Raw genomic sequence first — 20,432 nt, forward strand, 5'->3', positions numbered from 1 at the left:
GCAAATTGGCTTTGCTAATGCTCTGCAGGATAAGACAGCAAAGCAAAGCTAAGGAATGTGGCAGATAAGACCTTAATGGCTTTCCCCTCAAATATTTGTGGCAAAATTAATTCTCTTTTTTTAAAAAAAAAGTAGCTTTTTTTTAAACTGTGGAATAGTTGGCTCCCATTTGCCACCTTTGCAGCATTCCCAAGACTACACATGGAAATATGAGACTTCTTCACTTAGTTGTGGCTCCCATGCTGCTCATGGATTTAAGTGAATCAAGAAGCTGGCCGCTATATGATTGAAAAAATATATAGATACAGGGGTGTTTTCCCATTTAAAAACTTGAGGATTGAGTAAGGCCTCATGAATTCCTGTAAACAAAGCTTTTGTTGGATTGTCAAAGTTTTGCAACTCTAATTGCAAGGGGTTTTTAGTTAGTAAATTAAAGTCCTATGCTGATCCTGTTATTAATACAAAACTAAAAGTTCCCAGATTTAGCTCTCAAGTTCAAAGCTTTTCTAATGTTTGCTTCCATTTGAATCCATTTTTTTCTTGACTTCCTAGCAATAACGTGAATAACACCTATTTATATGTTCCTCTTTAAAGATACATGCAATTAAAATGAGTTGCCGTTTACTTGAGTATTAATTAATATCATTGCATCACGCGTTGACTCACCTCCTCGCAGAAGTTTCAATATTCCATATCATCCCATTAAATATACACAGCACAATCTATAACACATGCTGTAAATTAACATTAAACAGTCATATATAGAAAATATACATCCATATTCAACCATGGTCCAAATGGCCTCAATCTATCCATTACAATTTGTATACTATAGTCCTTGTTGATATTTTGTGCTATGAAAAAATGAAGCACTGAATCTCATCAATTGCATTGCCTATATAAGACTCAAACTTTCTAATGCTATTCTTGCTAGACTCCCGAACTCCACCCTACATAAGCTTCAGTTTCCCTTAAGTGCTCACTTCCTCTGCAGTCTCTTCCACTCACAACTTCAACTCTTCTAACTATTTTAATAATTCAAAACACCCTTAGATGATTGTGCATTCCCCCATTCCCTACACTTGAGCATTTTGGTAGAGCGATTAGTAATCTTCAAGCACACTCTGGAATTCCCCTCCCTAAACTGCTCTATCTTGCTTCAAATCTCCTCACCTTCAAAATCCTCCTTAAAATTTACCTCTTCAATAGTACCTACAGCTACCTTCACTTAAAAAGAATAATTTGTGGGAGTTCGAGACACTGTTCCTGTTTCGCTTATTTGAACTTTCACTTATTTGACATTTCTATTTACTTAACCCAATGTTTAATTTTATAATTCAGAATGTGTATTTCAAGGATACTAAGTACACTGTGTTCTGTATGGAATATTTTATGTAAACTTTTTGTACCCAAACATCTACGGTTGTTTAGAATGATTAAAATAGTGCAAATGAAAAGCTGCAAACAAGTTGCTTGCGAATGTAGTAAGAATTCCATCTTTTCATTGTGCAATCACAGGCTGAGGAAGCCCAGAGACAACAAGAGGAAGCCCAGAGGCAAAAAGAGCAAGCAATCATTCTGGAGGCTCAGAAGAAAGCAGTACAAAATAGCCAGCTGGAAAAGCAAGAGAATAGGCAAGTGGAGGAGATTATGCGACTAGAAAGAGAGATTGAGGAGCTTCAACGCCAGAAGGAGCACCATGAATCAACACTCAATGAGAAGTCACTAATACAACTCCAGCAACTTCGGGATGAGGAATTAAAGCGACTGGAAGATGAAGCCTGCAAAGCAGCTCAGGAGTTTCTGGAGTCCCTGAACTTTGATGAAATTGACGAATGCGTCCGCAATATTGAACGATCTCTTTCTGTTGATGGCCAATACAAGCTGAATACCTCAACTGTACCCGATCTTGTTGGGAAGCCTACCTTTAACTTTAGCCAGCCTTACCCTGAAGAAGAGGAAGATGAGGGCTTTGATGCCGATGATGATGCATTTAAGGACTCGCCAAACCCAAGTGAGCATGGCCATTTTGACCAGCGAACCAGCGGAATCCGGACAAGTGATGACTCTTCAGAAGAAGATCCTTACATGAATGATGCAGTGGTGCCTACAATTGCAAGTGATGAGAGTACTGCTCCAGATCCAATAAGCCACAGCAAATCAACAAACGATGACTCTACCTACTGCATACCTGAACAGGTAGATGATGAACAGGAGGGCCCTGTTGAGCTCATTCCTCCAGATGAAGAGTCTGATTATGATCAGGATGATTATGAAGATGGAGCCATCACATCTGGCAGCAGTGTAGCTTTCTCAAATCCCCGCAGCAGCCAGTGGTCACCAGACTGTCCATATCGTTACTCTGTGGGAACCTACAATAGTTCTGGAGCATACAGATTAAGCTCAGAAGGCCCGCAATCATCAGTGAGTAATTTACATATCCTACTCTAGCGATAAATAAACTCAATCTGCTATCAATCAATAAAACCAGGACTCTGTACCTAATTTAAAAATACTCTTTGACTTCATCCCACATCTGTCGTAATTCCATTGCATGATAGTGTTGGGATTTTTTTGTGTTACTTTCAGCGTATTTGTGGCTATTTTCAGGTAGTCTTATCTCTGTAGCTATTGTATATGATATGAACGGTGTACATTACAGTCAGTGTGACGCCCACATAATCATGAAAAACATGTAGAGAATATCCAGCACTGTATTGCAGAGGCCACTTGCTAACCAAGGAGAGAGAAAGTGCTGATTTACTCACTCAAACAAAAATACCACTGTACCACCCGGAGGTGCTTCACAGACCAGCCACAGTGTGTTCTGAACCACCGGGGAATCCTTTAGCTGCAATAAGGAGTACTTGAAAATGGTGGGAATTTGCCATATCTCTGCCGAACAGGCCAAACCCTTAGAACCTGTTTGCTTCTGGGCTTCCTCAAACTGGTTTAACTGTGTTTGCCTCAGACAAAAAGATAGGACGACACCAACTCATGCGTCACAAAGAAGCCATGGGCACATCATACAATCCTTGAGACTTGTTGGCTTTGTTCGTGCTAGGTTAGTTTTGTCTTTTGAAATTGCAAATGCAATTCTGCTAATGATGCTGACTCCCTTTTTTTGATATAAACATATCTAGTATATTAAAAAAATGGAAGGTGGGTGGCAAAATTCCTTGCAGTACCCGTCACGCAGGTAGGAGGCACTGAAGTGGAGGATCCCAAGAGGGAAATGTAACGTTATGTTGCCTGAAAAAACATATTGAAGTGATTTGAAAATGAAAATTTTATTGAAATAGCACCTTTTTTTCTCAAATGCCCCTGGCCCTCTATATTGAATGTGTGTTCATCTCTTCAGATAATGACATGACCTAGTGAATATATTTGTGTGTTTGTGTATACTTTTTAATCTGTGGGTGAGTGTTGCACCTTTTACCAGTATCACATTCTGCATTCAGATTCTGATCAGATACGTGATTGGAAACCACTTAGAGGCCAGTTTGGATGTATTCAGGCATTTGAAGTAGGCCTAAATGTGCCCATCAGTAAGACTGGTATCCTCACTAAAAGAGTGAAGGTCGACCAAATTGTATCACCAAATACTATCCCATTGCTCTGGTAGTTTTGTGTGCCTGTAAACATGTCAGTCCTTGAGCTATGCACGAGCAGCAATAGTTCACTTTGAATGCAGGGGGCAGCTCTGGTTCTTCTTGGCCAGTCCCACCATAACAGAGTTAGACACTTGCAGCTAATCGCAACGCTGTCCCAACCCAGCAAGTTCCAGTTGAGGAGTCTCTACGCTGAAATGCAGTTTCTTAGCATTATCTTTAACAAACATGTACAAATAATAAAACACCTTTATCTTAAACGATTACTGTTTCCATTATCGTCTATCGTGAACAATTTCTTCTCCTTTGTTGTAGTTTGAAGAGAGCGACGATGACGTGGATTCTAGATTCGACACCGATGATGAGCTGGCTTACCGACGAGATTCTGTCTATAGCTGTGTCAGTCTGCCATATTTTCACAGTTTCCTGTTTATGAAAGGTAAGATCAAATTTGTCAATAGTGTGAAATAAACAAAACTATTGCAACAACCTAAACGAGCTTTCGAACGACTCGCCTGTTTTTATCATTCTTAGAATAGGATAGGACAAGGATTTTTTTAAAAAGAGAAATAATGCTGCTTATGTCTGGCTTGGCTCAGCCCCACTCCAGAGATTGAGTACATGCCCCGATTTTAATTCTGGGCCAGAGGTCAGTGTGGGGCCAGTTTTGCCGACATGAGGCCTCGGCCATTTTAACTCCTGGGTCTCATCATCATGGTCCAGGCTGGACTCCTACCTGCAGTGGGTGTGGGCTGGGTGTGGCAGGAGGCCGCCGCCAGAATGGTTCACGGCAGTCAGGTAAGTGGATTGGGGGGGGGGGCTGAGATCAGTACTGAGGGTGTGTTGCACTGTCTGAAGTGTTGGCTTGTGGATAAAGACATTAAACCAAATCGTTTTCACACTCGGGTAGATGTAAATGATCCCATTTGTAGAAGAGCAGAGATGTTGGTATCTTAGCCAACGTCACTAAAACAGATCATCTTGTTTATGTCACTGCTATTTGTGGGGCTTTGTTGTTTGCAAATTGGCTCCCGTTTTACAACAGTGACCACACTTCAAAAGTATTTCAATGGCTGTGAAGCACTTTTGAGATGTTCTGAGGACGTGAAAGGCGCTATATAAATGCAACTTCTTTCGACTGTGATTATTTTAAACAAAGGTTCACACGGTTGAAGATTTCAGTGTGAGGAATTTCACATGGACTATTTAAGAACATTATATGAGCGTTTCTTTACACATCTGTCTTGTTTACACTAAAGTTGCACAATGGAAAGTGTATCCAAGTTAACTACCCCTCAGAGGTCATACCTTTTTGTTCAAATCGAAGATTTTCTATTTCTTGGTTTTGGGGCAACTCCTTCTCAACATATAGCAAAAAGTTCATATATTTGTTTCTCAGGAGGCCTGATGAATACATGGAAACGCCGATGGTGTGTATTAAAGGATGAAGCATTCATGTGGTTTCGTTCGAAACAAGAGGCCTTGAAACTGGGCTGGTTGCACAAGAAAGGTGGCGGTACATCAACCTTATCAAGACGCAACTGGAAGAGGCGCTGGTTTGTCCTGAGAGAGAGCAAACTAATGTACTTTGAGAATGACAGTGAAGAGAAGCTAAAAGGAACCATTGATATCAGATCAGCAAGGTAATGCTAATGTACACTTTAATAAAGCCATGCCGTTAAAGATGCTTGGTAACAAGAAGTACCATAACTGTTGCATGGCGTGACCTCGTTCCTCACCACAAGCACTGTGTTCAAATAATTGTATAACATTTTGTTGGTCCTGATATCTGTAGCTCTGTTTTTATTTTTAGAGAAATTATTGATAACGCTGGGAAGGAGAATGGCATTAATATAGTAATAGAAGATCGTGTCTTCTACCTTATTGCTGAGACAGCAGAAGATGCCAGGTAATTGTTTTGTCAGATTCAATTAGATTTGATAGACTGTGTCACACCACATTCACAGTATTAAAGAAATAATTTCCAACAATGGAAGTGGTTTAGACTTTGTACTGTAATAACCTTCAATAGAAAGGCACAGTGTTCTCATTGTTGAAATCTGTGTTGGTGCCAATACAAAGTGGAATTCAGGGCTTAATGACATTAAAAAAAAACTCCTTGTTTTGTGCACTAGTTGAAGAATGTTCACATTCAGTTCTGCTGCCTATATTTCCATGCTATTCGATCAGGCAGAGTGATGTCACACTTCATCAAAAAATCAGCAATCCCTTTTTATTACTTTACCGTAAACTGTTTTGTATTCTAATCTGATATGGAAGTAATGGACGATAGCAATCACTTGGGAAGATATAAAGTTGTAGGTTGTGTTAGAAAGGTACATTGTGGTGTTCAAGTTTCCTTCAAATAAATGATCAGCTAAGACCCAGTTCTAATTGTTCACAAATATTCAGGAGTAATAAAAATGAAGCATCAATATTTAGCCCGTCAATTGTTATAGAACCAAATATTTTGGTCCATTTACAGTGTGATTTCCTAAACTTACTAGGGGCCTTGCAAAGTTTGCTTTTAGCACAACAGCTGATTCAGCTGTTTAATCTGATTGTCAGCAAAAATACAAGACCTGCTAGTAAAAGCACAGTGTGTAGTGACCCGCTATCTGTAGGCTTCCTCTAAAACTGAAGTCCATCTGGATTTTCACACAAGGGCTGTTTTGTGTATAAATGGCATGTTCAGTATTTCTGTTGGCCTGTTTCATTGTGTCAAAAGAAGTGAATTATTAGAAAGCTTGTGCCCTGCAGGTGTCAGTGTCACATATCAATGAATGATCATTCTGCCTAACCCACTTTTGACATGTTAGGCTGCCTTTGAGCTCTTTTTTTTGAATATGATCAAATAGTTTCAAGGAACTAACAAACCAATTGTCTTTTTCTGGCCACAGGCTGGCTAGGTGCTAAGAGTGACCGTACAGGCCAACAATATCAGTCATTAAGTAAGGTCCAGAAAACAAAGTCATGAGCCATCACTTTCAAAGCACTGAACTCCTGAGCGCACAGTTGCTGCTCTGTTGCTGTAGAATCTGCCCAACAATATGAGAAAGGTGGAATGTACAAAGCCAGCAGGCAGTGGCTGTATTCCAGAACTTCTAGTTTTTATTTTAGTTTCTATAAGTGAAATTTTATTTAGTTTCTATTTTTATTTTGGTTCCTGATAAGCTTTGTGTCTGACCCGCCCTTTTGTCTCCTGCTCAGTCTGTGTATGTGGCTCTTTTTCTTTTTCTCAAGAGGACAGATGGGGTCTCAGTTTAATACCTCATCTGAAAAACAGCACCTCCGACAATGCAGCACTCCTTCAGTACTGCATTGAAGTATCAGCCTAGATTGTGTGTTCTATAATCCATGACACTATTTGAAGAGTGGAGAGTTCTCCTGAGATTACTATGAATCATAACTTCAGTGCTCACAAAATGGAACAGCCTGAATTCATTGGTAAAGGAAGTGATCAAAGTGTGTTAATATGCATTTGTCCCTGAAATGAAGGGACTGGAAGGATTGGTTTCACACCTTTTGTGTCCTGGCATATGTTGAATCAACAAAGGCCTGAAACACAAGATTAGAGAATGTTTTTTTCTTTAAAGAAAGCAGTTTCACAGTGAAAAGCTTGTCCAATTGTATCTACAATTCTAAAAAATCTGATCTAACCTAAAGAACCCATTCCACCAGAACAGAAACTGCTTTTAGATATGGTTTAATTTCCTTCCCTTTTCTTGATGCAGCCAGTGGTTCAGTGTCTTGAGCCAAGTTCACGGGTCAACTGAGCAAGAGATTAGAGAAATGCACGATGAGCAAGCAAACCCACATAATGCAGTGGTGAGTTACCTGTTCTTTTCTAACATTTATAAAATGTTGTCTTTCGTTTTGTGATGTGTGTTAAAAGGATAGGATATCAGCTACAATTGAGAAGATTTTTCTATCCACTATTTCACATATTTGTAAAATACTGCACTAAATTCAACTTTATAGGGTAAAAATTCATCTCGTCACTGTGTTTAGCAATGATGTAAATGTGCTTGTGAAGATTGCCTCTGGATAGTATTTTTTAGCAAAATTGTAAACCTGATCTAAAAGAACACATTTACGATTTCACTAGAAATTCACATTTACAGAGTGACTAGAGAATTCCTTACCTATTTTGGATTCTCTTGCGCACTGTTTTGGAAGTGCAAGGAAGGTTTAGTCAGTGTTGCTGCTCCCTTTCCAAAGCAGGATAAGTGCTTCCATTAAATGTTTACGTAAGCTGTGTTTCAGGATAAGCTGGAGTAGCACATAACTGAGCCAGAGCTTATACCAATTTATTTCAATTTTTTTAAGTCTGTATAATTATTTAAAGATTTTGATGCAAACTATAAAAATATTTCAGTCTAAAGTTACAAAAGCTTTGATCAGAATGTTCATATCATACAATGTTAGATAATCTTTGTGGTCGCTTTAAAAAAAAATCATCTTTTGTTTAGGGCACATTGGATGTCGGTCTGATTGACTCAGTCTGTGCTTCTGATAGTCCTGACAGGTAATGTATTATTTTTTTCTAGCAAATGAAACCTCAGATACTCATTGGCCTGTTTGTCTCCAGTATTGTGCCACTATGTCCGATATTTCTCTCCCCCAATTGGAGGGAAGACCTCCTGCATTTTTACACTATCTTTACCAAATGTCAATAAAAACAGAAAAGGTTACTTAATGTTGACTGAACTGTTCTCCCTTTGGTGGTCTCTGTCGTAAATCTGTAACATAAAATGATAATAATAATGATGAGTAATAAATGGTCTGTAAATGCAACATCATGTTTTACCAGAGCAGTGAACAACCTTTATTTATAGTGCTAATAAGATTATAAGTCGAGTATATTTTCGCAGAAAAGTTCACATCTTTCTTCTGCCTTGGAGTTGATAATCTAGTTTGTACATGTTCAAATACATTACACACTGTTTATGAACACTCAGTGGGCAGGTGTGGAACCATAACAGTTATAATGTAGACTAATGCAATAAACAAACATTGGGGGTAATTGTAACTTTCATCACTGGGTGAAAAATGAGTGATAGTGAATCAGCAGCCTGTTTTACACCTCGCCCGATTTTCTACAGTGGAAAAGAAAATCAGGCAAAGTGTAAAACAGGATGCCAATTTGCTATCATACTTTTTTCACAAAATGATAAAAGATAAAATTTACTCTTACTAAAGAAAGAAATACCCAAGATTAGGTATATACAGAAATTGCAGATGTTTGCGGGGGGGTGGGGTGTATTTACTGTTATGAATTTCTAAAGATAAAGACGTTACTAACCCAATAAAATGATACTGTAATTGGATGGTCTAGTTAAATGTCTGTCTCCTTAACTGGGGAAAAATGGTTGTGGGCAGATTTCAGTAGTGAGTGCCCTTCATCTCACCATCGTATGATGAATATCTCCCCTGTACTGTGGTGTTACAGTCTTGCGGGGGTGGGGGGGGGAATTTTAACCCCAAAGAAGGGGTGCGTTGTGGTCGAGTGGGAGGTTAAAGTAATAGATATTTGAAGCAAGACCGCATCCCAGCTTCAACACGCCCACTTCCAGGTTTATCCCAGACGTGTTTGGATGCGCACGCACGGTCGAAATCCAGAAGTCCCGTCCTCGCTTAATGCCGGCGGCCGGATTGTTGAAGGGGCAATTTCGGTCATTTAAACAGTTGAGTTACTTAATTTTTGTGGATCCTGCAACAGAAACGGATGTAACTTCTCCTGCACGGGTGTCCCGTGGCTTCTGAAAAACGGCATTGAAACGGAGGCGAGCTGCAGCCAAAGCTCATTTGGCCCTTTAAACCAGTGACTGGCACATCTCAATAAAAGGTCAGGTATTGCAGCTAGGCACTCAGTTTTCTCAGGCAAACATTTGGCTGGGAGTTCATTGTGTTTAGTCTGAGAATTCTTTGTTGAGACTAAGAATTCTAATGTTCAGACAAATTTACCAATAGTTGGAGCCTCTCAAACTGACAAGATCAGTGGCGGGGGGGGGGGGGTGCAATGGATATATTTCACAGTACATCTGAGGAGGAGGAAAACCACCATTTGTGGCAGGCACAATGTACAGTTCTGGGATCTGCAGGTGTACAAGACAGAGGTGCGCAACAAGGATCTGAAGAACAGCAGGAGACCAACGGAGGGGCTGAGGTCGCAGGAGACACTACCCACATGAGAGGGTCTACAGGCAGAGGCTGAGCTTCCTGGGCCTCTCTGAGGAGCAGTGCCTATGTAGGCTCAGGTTGAGTGGGTAGGTGGTCACAGACATCTGCAGCCTTCTTCATGAAGAGCTGCTCCCGGCTGGACCCGGTGGCCATGCATTGCCCGTCGTAGTAAAGGTCACCACTGTCCTCAATTTCTTCACCTCCGGTTCCTTCCACGACTCCATCGGTGACATCTCCAGGGTGTGTCAATTGTCTGCACATAATTGTGTAAAGCAGGTGATGGATGGGTTGTTTGCCAGGGCATCCGATTACGTGAACTTCCCCTTCAACGACATCAGCCCGAATGAGAGGTCAGTGAGTTTCCACTCTCTGGCTGGCTTCCCACGGGTGAAGGCGCAATCGATTTTACACACGTAGCAATCCGAGGACCACCACATAAACCAGGAGTATTCATTAACTGAAAAGGCTATCATTTCATCAATACGCAGCTGGTGTGCGACCACCAGAAAGAGATTTCTGCCGGTGTGCCCCAGATTCCCTGGCAACTGTCATGATGCATTCATTTTGCGCCAGTCAAACATTCTAGACATATTTCAGACAGGAAACAGACTTAAGGGCTGGCTCCTTCGAGAGAAGGGAGTACCCCCTGCAAACGTGGATCATGACACCTGTGAGAAGCCCCACCTACGAGGCACAAGACCGATACAACCAAAGTCACATGACTAACAAGTGTGTCATTTAGCAAGCCATAGGCATATTAAAGATGTGCTTCAGATGCCTCAACAGGTCTGTCTGAGCCCTTCAGTACTCGCCAGCGAAGGTCACCAGGATAATCGTGGTGAGCTGCGTCCTGCACAACATAGCGCTGCGGAGAGGTCTAGAGATGGTCACGGACGAAGGCACTCGTCAGTCATCCTCTGTTGGCGGCAACATTGAGGAGGATGAGGAGGAGGAATAGCTAGACCAGCCGTGCACATTGATGCCAGGGTGCCCTCATCTCTCACAGGTTCTCATATTGACAGTCCAAAAATAATGATATTTGAGATACTCATGCCACCTGGCACAACCACCACCACAACCACCAAACATCCTCCACCCCCACTTTGCACAAAACAGTCCTTCAACGATGCAGACCAACACCAATTGCCCAGCTGCCCATTGAGTGTCATCATTGATCATGAACAAATGAAAGGTCCACTTGAAAGTCTGGAAGCAATAATGGCCAAGATTTGAAAATGTTGATAATGAATAAATTTTACGTGTTAGCTTAAAAAGAAATAGAAAACACAACATAACATTTGTTCTAACACCCTTGTGCATACCCTTGGTGAACTACAATTGCTTAAACTTACACTTTCTACTGCTTCTACGTGGTGCAACCCCTGTGGCTTCAGCAGAGGTTGAGGCAGGCTGCACAGATCCCTGCCCTGACTGCTGAGATGCTTTTGGCTTACAACCTCTGGGTTTTGGAGCCCTTGAGAGCCCCACCAAAGACTGCTCCACTTGCACCTGTGTAGCGGCAGACTCAGCCTTCGGGAGAGGAAGCAGCATCGCAGGTACTGGTTGGTGGGAGGTGGGGCAACAGGTGAGACATAGGAGTGCTCTGAGTGGAGTTCCCACTTCCACGTCCCCTTTCGCCATCATCCCTCTCCTGAGCTACGACCACGTCACTCCCACCTCTGCTGGATAGTAGCTTAGTGAAGATCAGTAACACGTTGAAACGTCACTGAAAAGGTATCTGTCATCCTGCTTTAAAGTAGCAGACATTCTGGATTCCATAGTCTGCATGGCCGTGCTAATGCCGTGCACAGACTCCTTTTCGAGTCGTGCTGGAAGCTCAATGGAGGCGGCCACTCTCTCTTCATTGCAGACACTCTCGCACTTACCTGCGACGACACTCCACTAATGTTGGTGTTGGACTCCTCCATCCTCTCTGTTATTGTGGAGTCTGCGTGGCACATTTTCCAGTACCTTGCAAAGGTGCATCTGTACCTTTATCATTCTCATTCTCAACAATTGCCCCTGGGGTTCAACATTTGTGTCCAGCTGAGCAGAGCTTGGAGAGGAGTGCGGCCCTTGACCTGGACTCTCCACAGCTGCCCCTTTGCACAGTTGTCTGCTCATGCTCACTTGTGTCTTGTGAATCACCAGGTGTGACAACCCAACTATCTGTAAAAGAGGACCCACCGAAGTGTGAGTATCTGCCCTGGTGCATGGCTGTTTGTCCTGTGCACCCTCAGAAGGAATGAGGTCCTCTGATGAATAGACATCATCCATATCCGCAGACTGTTCTTGTCGGCACGAAGGCCCTGAAAGACAGAAGAAAGTGAAACAACTTAGTCTTGGCACGATAGCAGTCTTGCCAATCTCCATACTCAGGCTTCTCATACTTCAGGCATTGATTATATAAAATCAGCATCTTTGTGAAATATGTGTTATATTCTGTCACCAGCCATCTGTGAGCTCCCAGTCTCTCCATTTCCGATTGAGAGGATTGCAGATGTGACACTTATTCCCATTGAGTCCTCCTCTGCATCAGTTCCATAATTTGTGGAGGTCCACCGCCAGTCCTCGCCCTCTCTCTTGCTCTTTTCACCTACAAGGGGCAACAGAACAGACCTGTGAGTGACTGAAGGAGCAGTGGATTGCGTAAGCATGACTATCATACAGATGCACCAGAGGGTCACTGTCACACGGATGCATCACATTACATAAGGATTGGGGTGAGTAACAGTGTTGGGTTCATAAATGAGGAAGTGAGCAAGTGGATAGAAAGTGAAGAATGGTTGCTGGTGATACTTAAGTTGGTGTGAGGTGTATTGTGATGGAATAGGCTTGCTAAGACCAAGTGATGAAGGGGGCATGTTGTATACAACAGGATGTGGGTGAATCAGTAAATGTACTCACTTTTCCAGACCTGGTCAGGTCGTTGAAGTGCTTCCTGCACTGCAGCAAAGACCTGGGTACCGTGCTCCTGCTTGCTACCTCTTATGCCACCTCCAGACAAGCCTTTTTGGTGACACAACCAGGTTTCTTCCCACCATCCCTTCGATGTTACCTCCCTCCTGGCTCTCACTGCTGCCAGTAGTACATCTAGGGAGGTATCACTAAATCTTGGCGCTGCCTTTGATCTCCTGGACTCCATTTCTCCTTTTTCTGCAACAAAGTATCACTAGATTAATTCCTGGGATGAGAGGGTTGTCCTATGAAGAGAGGTTGAGTAGAATGGGCCTATACGCTCTGGAGTTTAGAAGAATGAGAGGTGATCTCATTGAAACATCTAAGATTCTGAGGGGGCTTGACAGGGTAGATGCCGAGAGATTGTTTCCCCTGGCTAGAGAGTCTAGAACTAGGGGGCATAATCGCAGAATAAGGGGTCGGCCATTTAAGACTGAGATGAGGAGAAATTTCTTCATGCAGAGGGTTGTGAATCTTTGGAATTCTCTACCCCAGATTCAATGAACATATTCAAGGCTGAGATGGATAGATTTTTGGACTCTAGGGGAATCGAGGGATATGGGAATCAGGCAGGAAAGTGGAGTTGAGGTCGAAGATCAGCCATGATCTGATTGAATGGCGGAGCAGGCTCGAGGGGCTGTATGGCCTACTCCTGCTGCTATTTCTTCTGTTCTTATGTTCTCCTCCAAAATCCATTGTTGAACTGGCTCTTAAAATACTACAATTCCGATTGCACCATTTGAGTGCACAGTACACCCGCTGCGCAGCTTGGAGACACGAAACCCAGAAACAAAGATAATTGCCTGGAATCGAGTTGCAATCGCAGATTAAACGCACACACTTGACTTCTGGGTTCCTCGTGCGCCCATCCACCCACCCACTGAGTTCCTGGCTCCAAGTTCAAATCCAGGCCTTGGAGTCTGGTAATGTTCCGTAACTCATCTGAAACCACAGAATGGAAAGTGATACCAGCTTTTTAAACATTGCCATTAATCTGTGATCGTCAAGTGTCCTTTGCGTTGGTTTACTGGCAGATTAGTCATTGTATATTTATGTGTACTATTGTGAATGTGGAAATAATATGTCAATTAATCTTGGTTTCATCCTTGTAATCAGTCTTGAGGGATGGTGGGAATTTGAGGAATAAGCAGATGAACCCAAGACATGCTACATTTGTAAGCTTCATTATGTAGGCAATTGGTTTCCAAGTGTTTCAAGGTGTATTTAGGAATACAATCCTATAAATGTGGATTTCTGAATTTGAAAGACCTATTAACATTAAACAGAAGAGGGGGAGGGAAAGAATTGTTTCCATGAAATGGCAAAGTGGAAGTAATTACATTTCTGTCACCCCACCACATTGTTTTATTCCATATAACTTATCCAAATATCATTGGGCATAACCAGTGATTTTTTTTTTACAGACCCAATTCATTCGTGATTATTACAGCAAACCGCATTTTGCACTGCAATGCAGACACTCCAGAAGAGATGCATCACTGGATAACATTACTGCAAAGGACCAAGGGAGACACAAGAGTAGAGGGTCAGGAGTTCATTGTCAGAGGTAAGAGTGTGACCAGCTAAGATTTCATAGGAAAGTAATGATCAGCCATCATCTTGAGCTACAAATTTATCTTGCTCTTGTCAATCTATTTCGTAGCATAATTTAATCTGATTTTCTCTTGCTACACTTAGCACTGCCAGTTAATGGAGTTCAATAGCCATCAGCGATGTGCTTAATAGGGCAACCGTATTGTGTCTGTGTGAATCAGTTTTCATATTGTACAAACGTGAAGTACAGTACAACTGCATTGTCCTGGAGACAAATGGAAAAAAATTAATTTTCTGAAGTAGCCTGAGAACACCTGGAAGAGGTAGTCTCTTGTGGCCTTGACTGTACGAAATGCAGTATTAATGTTTTTTTTAAGTTAGAAAAGAGCTGATTATTCCTGTTATGAGATGGGGTTTCTCTTTGGCATATCATCAAGCTTAGAAGAAGGAAGATGAAAAGTCAGTTTAGAGTTAACTACTTTACGCAGAAGGTGGTGAATGTATGGAATGGACTGTCATGGGAGGCAGCGAGGCCTGATTTTATCAGCAAATTCAAGAGAGTGATTGATAAATATGTGGGGAAATATTTGCCAATGGGATATGATCTTTCCTAGACATTGGGATTAGCCCGATGGACTGTTACGGTCTTTTCTGGGCCTATATGTGCCTATGTTCCGATGGGGATAACGAGCATAGCTCTGCACATCCAGTTAAGTATACAGGAGCAGAACTTTGCCTGACTAGAGAGCAGTGGGAAGGCAGTATAAATCTGCACCGCTTCAAAAATGGTACCACTTTCAACCGGAATGTACAGTATCTGCATTGTAAAATAATGGCTCTTTCCCACTAACATTACTTAATGTATAATTCAACCAAAGTTTGCATTAAACAACCTATTTGAGTTCATCGATTGTAGTGTACCAAAACATTATTGAAATTGTATCAGTTTAACAAAGAAAATACAAAGTTGGAAGTTAGTTTGTAGCAAATTAAAGGAAAATTAAGATATCAGATTCAGAAAGTTTCATAACTGGTTTATATCATGCAGAGTAATTTTAGGAATTTGTTGTAGTCATTGGAATTTTCCACTTTTGGTGATCTGTAGTTTGTTGAATCTAACAATATAGAAGATGATTACTAGTCATCTGTGTTATAGAATCATAGAATGATACAGCACAGAAGGAGGCCATTCAGCCCATCGGGCCTGCGTCAGCTCTTTGAAAGAGCTATCCAATTAGTCCTATATTGAAGACTTTTTTTCTTCAATGCTGTGAACTGTGCTTCGTATCTCATGCCGTGAAAGTATAAAACTACTGTCTGTACTTTGAAAGGATGGCTACATAAAGAAGTAAAGAATGGTGGGAAATCCAATTCCCTGAAGCTGAAGAAGCGTTGGTTTGTACTGACCCACAACTCACTCGACTACTACAAGAGCTCTGAGAGGAATGCAGTGAAGCTGGGAACCCTGGTGCTGAATAGTCTCTGCTCTGTTGTGCAGCCTGATGAAAAGATTTTCAAAGAAACTGGTAGGTGACTACTGTCCCAAGTCATTTCGAAAGTGATCTTAATTTTTTTATTATTATGCAGGTCTTAGTTAAAGTTATATTTTAGTAATGTGGCATTTTAATTACCGTGGTTGAATCCATGTCAATGCACTATATCTTGCAACATGTTAAACCAAATGTATGATAACACAACTAACATCATCACATGGTTATGCATTGATGTTTACAGTAAAATAATTCCATATTTGCTATTAATCAGAAACTAAATCATCTTAGGTACAGCAGTAATTTAAGTGTGTCACAATTTCTCGGCATTGGCTTGGTACTGCTTAATTCAAATTTTTACCCTGGTATGTCCAAATAACTTTGTCTGAATGTGGCCTCCGCCAAGTGCCAGGGTATCAGATCAGGCCCACCACATAAAATAAGTTTGACACACCTGACTTTCACAGAAATTCATGGCCGATATCTCGCAAATCAGAGTGGATTTAGAATCAAGTCCGATCAAATGTACTCATGTCCACAACACTTAACGCATGGGCGTTTCCCCACATTAATTGTTTCCATCTCATTTGAATAAAACCTCAATTCATTATATATCTGTTTTACACCTATAGATTTCCTATTATATCTTTTTAATACCATATATTTGTTGTGGATTGACAGGTTACTGGAATGGCACTGTATACGGTCGTAAACATTGCTATCGTCTTTACACAAAGCTGCTGAATGAGGCAACCAGGTGGACAAATGCCATCCAAAATGTTATCGACACCAAAGCACCCATCGATACACCCACAAAGCAACTTATTCAGGATATCAAGGTAAAGAAACATCTGAAAAATCAATGATTGTAACTGTATCTGAACGTGTGAAAGTTACTCCCTATTATAGGGAGTATAATATATGTTCATAGTAGGTACAGCACAGGAGGAGGCCATTTGGCCCATTGTGCCATTATAATAAAATACAATATATTATAATATAATATGCTGTTGAAACTAAGCAAAAATAACAAAGTTAGTAATTAGTATGTATAATTTTGAGTCATAACATTTTATATGCTTACAAATACTGCCAATAAAATTAGGGTGTATTTTCCTCTGGGAGGTAATGTCAACTGAAATAGATGATTCCCCACTTTACAATCTCTTTTTTTTACTAGAATTAACCTTCAGAGAAAATATCCCATTCTGCTACACGGTGAAGCTATTGCAAACAATTTTTGGCCAGTTTTCTTCACTTTATCACCCTCCTAATTTCTTGAAGGCTGGGATTTGTTTCCATCGTGTTGTTTTCCCCCTGGGCTGGGGTATGTTTCCATCATGTTGTTTTCCCCAGGGCTGGGGTTTGTTTCCATCGTGTTGTTTTCCCCCTGGGCTGGGGTTTGTTTCCATCGTGTTGTTTTCCCCCTGGGCTGGGGTTTGTTTCCATCATGTTGTTTTCCCCCTGGGCTGGGGTATGTTTCCATCGTGTTGTTTTCCCCAGGGCTGGGATTTGTTTCCATCGTATTGTTTTCCCCAGGGCTGGGGTATGTTTCCATCGTGTTGTTTTCCCCAGGGCTGGGGTATGTTTCCCTGGTGCTGTTTTCCCCTGGGCTGGGGTATGTTTCCCTGGTGTTGTTTTCCCCTGGGCTGGGGTATGTTTCCCTGGTGCTGTTTTCCCCTGGGCTGGGGTATGTTTCCCTGGTGTTGTTTTCCCCTGGGCTGGGGTATGTTTCCCTGGTGTTGTTTTCCCCTGGGCTGGGGTTTGTTTCCATCGTGTTGTTTTCCCCTGGGCTGGGGTATGTTTCCCTGGTGTTGTTTTCCCCTGGGCTGGGGTATGTTTCCCTGGTGTTGTTTTCCCCAGGGCTGGGGTATGTTTCCCTGGTGTTGTTTTCCCCAGGGCTGGGGTTTGTTTCCATCGTGTTGTTTTCCCCAGGGCTGGGGTTTGTTTCCATCGTGTTGTTTTCCCCTGGGCTGGGTTATGTTTCCCTGGTGTTGTTTTCCCCAGGGCTGGGGTATGTTTTCCTGGTGTTGTTTTCCCCTGGGCTGGGGTATGTTTCCCTGGTGCTGTTTTCCCCTGGGCTGGGGTATGTTTCCCTGGTGCTGTTTTCCCCTGGGCTGGGGTATGTTTCCATCGTGTTGTTTTCCCCTGGGCTGGGGTATGTTTCCATCGTGTTGTTTTCCCCTGGGCTGGGGTATGTTTCCCTGGTGTTGTTTTCCCCTGGGCTGGGGTATGTTTCCATCGTGTTGTTTTCCCCCAGGGCTGGGGTATGTTTCCATCGTGTTGTTTTCCCCTGGGCTGGGGTTTGTTTCCCTGGTGCTGTTTTCCCCTGGGCTGGGGTATGTTTCCCTGGTGCTGTTTTCCCCTGGGCTGGGGTATGTTTCCCTGGTGTTATTTTCCCCTGGGCTGGGGTATGTTTCCATCGTGTTGTTTTCCCCAGGGCTGGGGTATGTTTCCCTGGTGTTGTTTTCCCCTGGGCTGGGGTATGTTTCCCTGGTGTTGTTTTCCCCTGGGCTGGGGTTTGTTTCCATCGTGTTGTTTTCCCCTGGGCTGGGTTATGTTTCCCTGGTGTTGTTTTCCCCTGGGCTGGGGTATGTTTCCCTGGTGTTGTATTCCCCAAGGCTGGGGTATGTTTCCATCGTGTTGTTTTCCCCTGGGCTGGGGTATGTTTCCCTGGTGTTGTATTCCCCAAGGCTGGGGTATGTTTCCATCATGTTGTTTTCCCCTGGGCTGGGGTTTGTTTCCATCGTGTTGTTTTCCCCTGGGCTGGGGTTTGTTTCCATCGTGTTGTTTTCCCCTGGGCTGGGGTTTGTTTCCATCGTGTTGTTTTCCCCTGGGCTGGGGTATGTTTCCATCGTGTTGTTTTCCCCTGGGCTGGGGTTTGTTTCCATCGTGTTGTTTTCCCCTGGGCTGGGGTATGTTTCCATCGTGTTGTTTTCCCCTGGGCTGGGGTATGTTTCCATCGTGTTGTTTTCCCCTGGGCTGGGGTATGTTTCCATCGTGTTGTTTTCCCCTGGGTTGGAGTATGTTTCCCTGGTGTTGTTTTCCCCTGGGCTGGGGTATGTTTCCATCGTGTTGTTTTCCCCTGGGTTGGAGTATGTTTCCCTGGTGTTGTTTTCCCCTGGGCTGGGGTATGTTTCCATCGTGTTGTTTTCCCCTGGGCTGGGGTATGTTTGCCTGGTGTTGTTTTCCCCTGGGCTGGGGTATGTTTCCCTGGTGTTGTTTTCCCCTGGGCTGGGGTATGTTTCCATCATGTTGTATTCCCCTGGGCTGGGGTATGTTTCCATCGTGTTGTTTTCCCCTGGGCTGGGGTATGTTTCCATCATGTTGTTTTCCCCTGGGCTGGGGTATGTTTCCCTGGTGTTGTTTTCCCCTGGGCTGGGGTATGTTTCCATCGTGTTGTTTTCCCCTGGGCTGGGGTATGTTTCCATCGTGTTGTTTTCCCCTGGGCTGGGGTATGTTTCCATCGTGTTGTTTTCCCCTGGGCTGGGGTATGTTTCCATCGTGTTGTTTTCCCCTGGGCTGGGGTATGTTTCCATCGTGTTGTTTTCCCCTGGGCTGGGGTATGTTTCCATCGTGTTGTTTTCCCCTGGGCTGGGGTATGTTTCCATCATGTTGTTTTCCCCTGGGCTGGGGTATGTTTCCCTGGTGTTGTTTTCCCCTGGGCTGGGGTATGTTTCCATCGTGTTGTTTTCCCCTGGGCTGGGGTATGTTTCCATCGTGTTGTTTTCCCCTGGGCTGGGGTATGTTTCCATCGTGTTGTTTTCCCCTGGGCTGGGGTATGTTTCCATCGTGTTGTTTTCCCCTGGGCTGGGGTATGTTTCCATCGTGCTGTTTTCCCCTGGGCTGGGGTATGTTTCCATCGTGTTGTTTTCCCCTGGGCTGGGGTATGTTTCCATCATGTTGTTTTCCCCTGGGCTGGGGTATGTTTCCCTGGTGTTGTTTTCCCCTGGGCTGGGGTATGTTTCCATCGTGTTGTTTTCCCCTGGGCTGGGGTATGTTTCCATCGTGTTGTTTTCCCCTGGGCTGGGGTATGTTTCCATCGTGTTGTTTTCCCCTGGGCTGGGGTATGTTTCCATCGTGTTGTTTTCCCCTGGGCTGGGGTATGTTTCCATCGTGTTGTTTTCCCATGGTCTGGGGTATGTTTCCATCGTGTTGTTTTCCCCATGGGCTGGGGTATGTTTCCATCATGTTGTATTCCCCTGGGCTGGGGTATGTTTCCATCGTGTTGTTTTCCCCTGGGCTGGGGTATGTTTCCCTGGTGTTGTTTTCCCCTGGGCTGGGGTATGTTTCCCTGGTGTTGTTTTCCCATGGTCTGGGGTATGTTTCCATCGTGTTGTTTTCCCCTGGGCTGGGGTATGTTTCCATCATGTTGTTTTCCCCTGGGCTGGGGTATGTTTCCATCGTGTTGTTTTCCCCTGGGCTGGGGTATGTTTCCATCGTGTTGTTTTCCCCTGGGCTGGGGTATGTTTCCATCGTGTTGTTTTCCCCTGGGCTGGGGTATGTTTCCATCGTGTTGTTTTCCCCTGGGCTGGGGTATGTTTCCATCATGTTGTTTTCCCCTGGGCTGGGGTATGTTTCCCTGGTGTTGTTTTCCCCTGGGCTGGGGTATGTTTCCATCGTGTTGTTTTCCCCT

General features: G+C 43.2%; 1 protein-coding gene across 1 annotated transcript in view; it reads left to right on the top strand.

Moving 5' to 3' along the window:
• myo10 (myosin X) overlaps positions 1–20,432 on the top strand; it is a 262,007-nt gene that overhangs the window by 221,615 nt on the left and 19,960 nt on the right. The window contains exons 25-33 of the mRNA XM_068001886.1: positions 1,519–2,424; positions 3,927–4,050; positions 5,011–5,254; positions 5,425–5,520; positions 7,346–7,439; positions 8,084–8,139; positions 14,177–14,319; positions 15,638–15,832; positions 16,478–16,635. Coding sequence (XP_067857987.1) covers positions 1,519–2,424; positions 3,927–4,050; positions 5,011–5,254; positions 5,425–5,520; positions 7,346–7,439; positions 8,084–8,139; positions 14,177–14,319; positions 15,638–15,832; positions 16,478–16,635 — 2,016 coding nt within the window. The remainder of the gene's footprint in view (positions 1–1,518; positions 2,425–3,926; positions 4,051–5,010; positions 5,255–5,424; positions 5,521–7,345; positions 7,440–8,083; positions 8,140–14,176; positions 14,320–15,637; positions 15,833–16,477; positions 16,636–20,432) is intronic.

The sequence above is a fragment of the Heptranchias perlo genome, chromosome 2 (assembly GCF_035084215.1).
Source record: "Heptranchias perlo isolate sHepPer1 chromosome 2, sHepPer1.hap1, whole genome shotgun sequence".
Taxonomy (NCBI): domain Eukaryota; kingdom Metazoa; phylum Chordata; class Chondrichthyes; order Hexanchiformes; family Hexanchidae; genus Heptranchias; species Heptranchias perlo.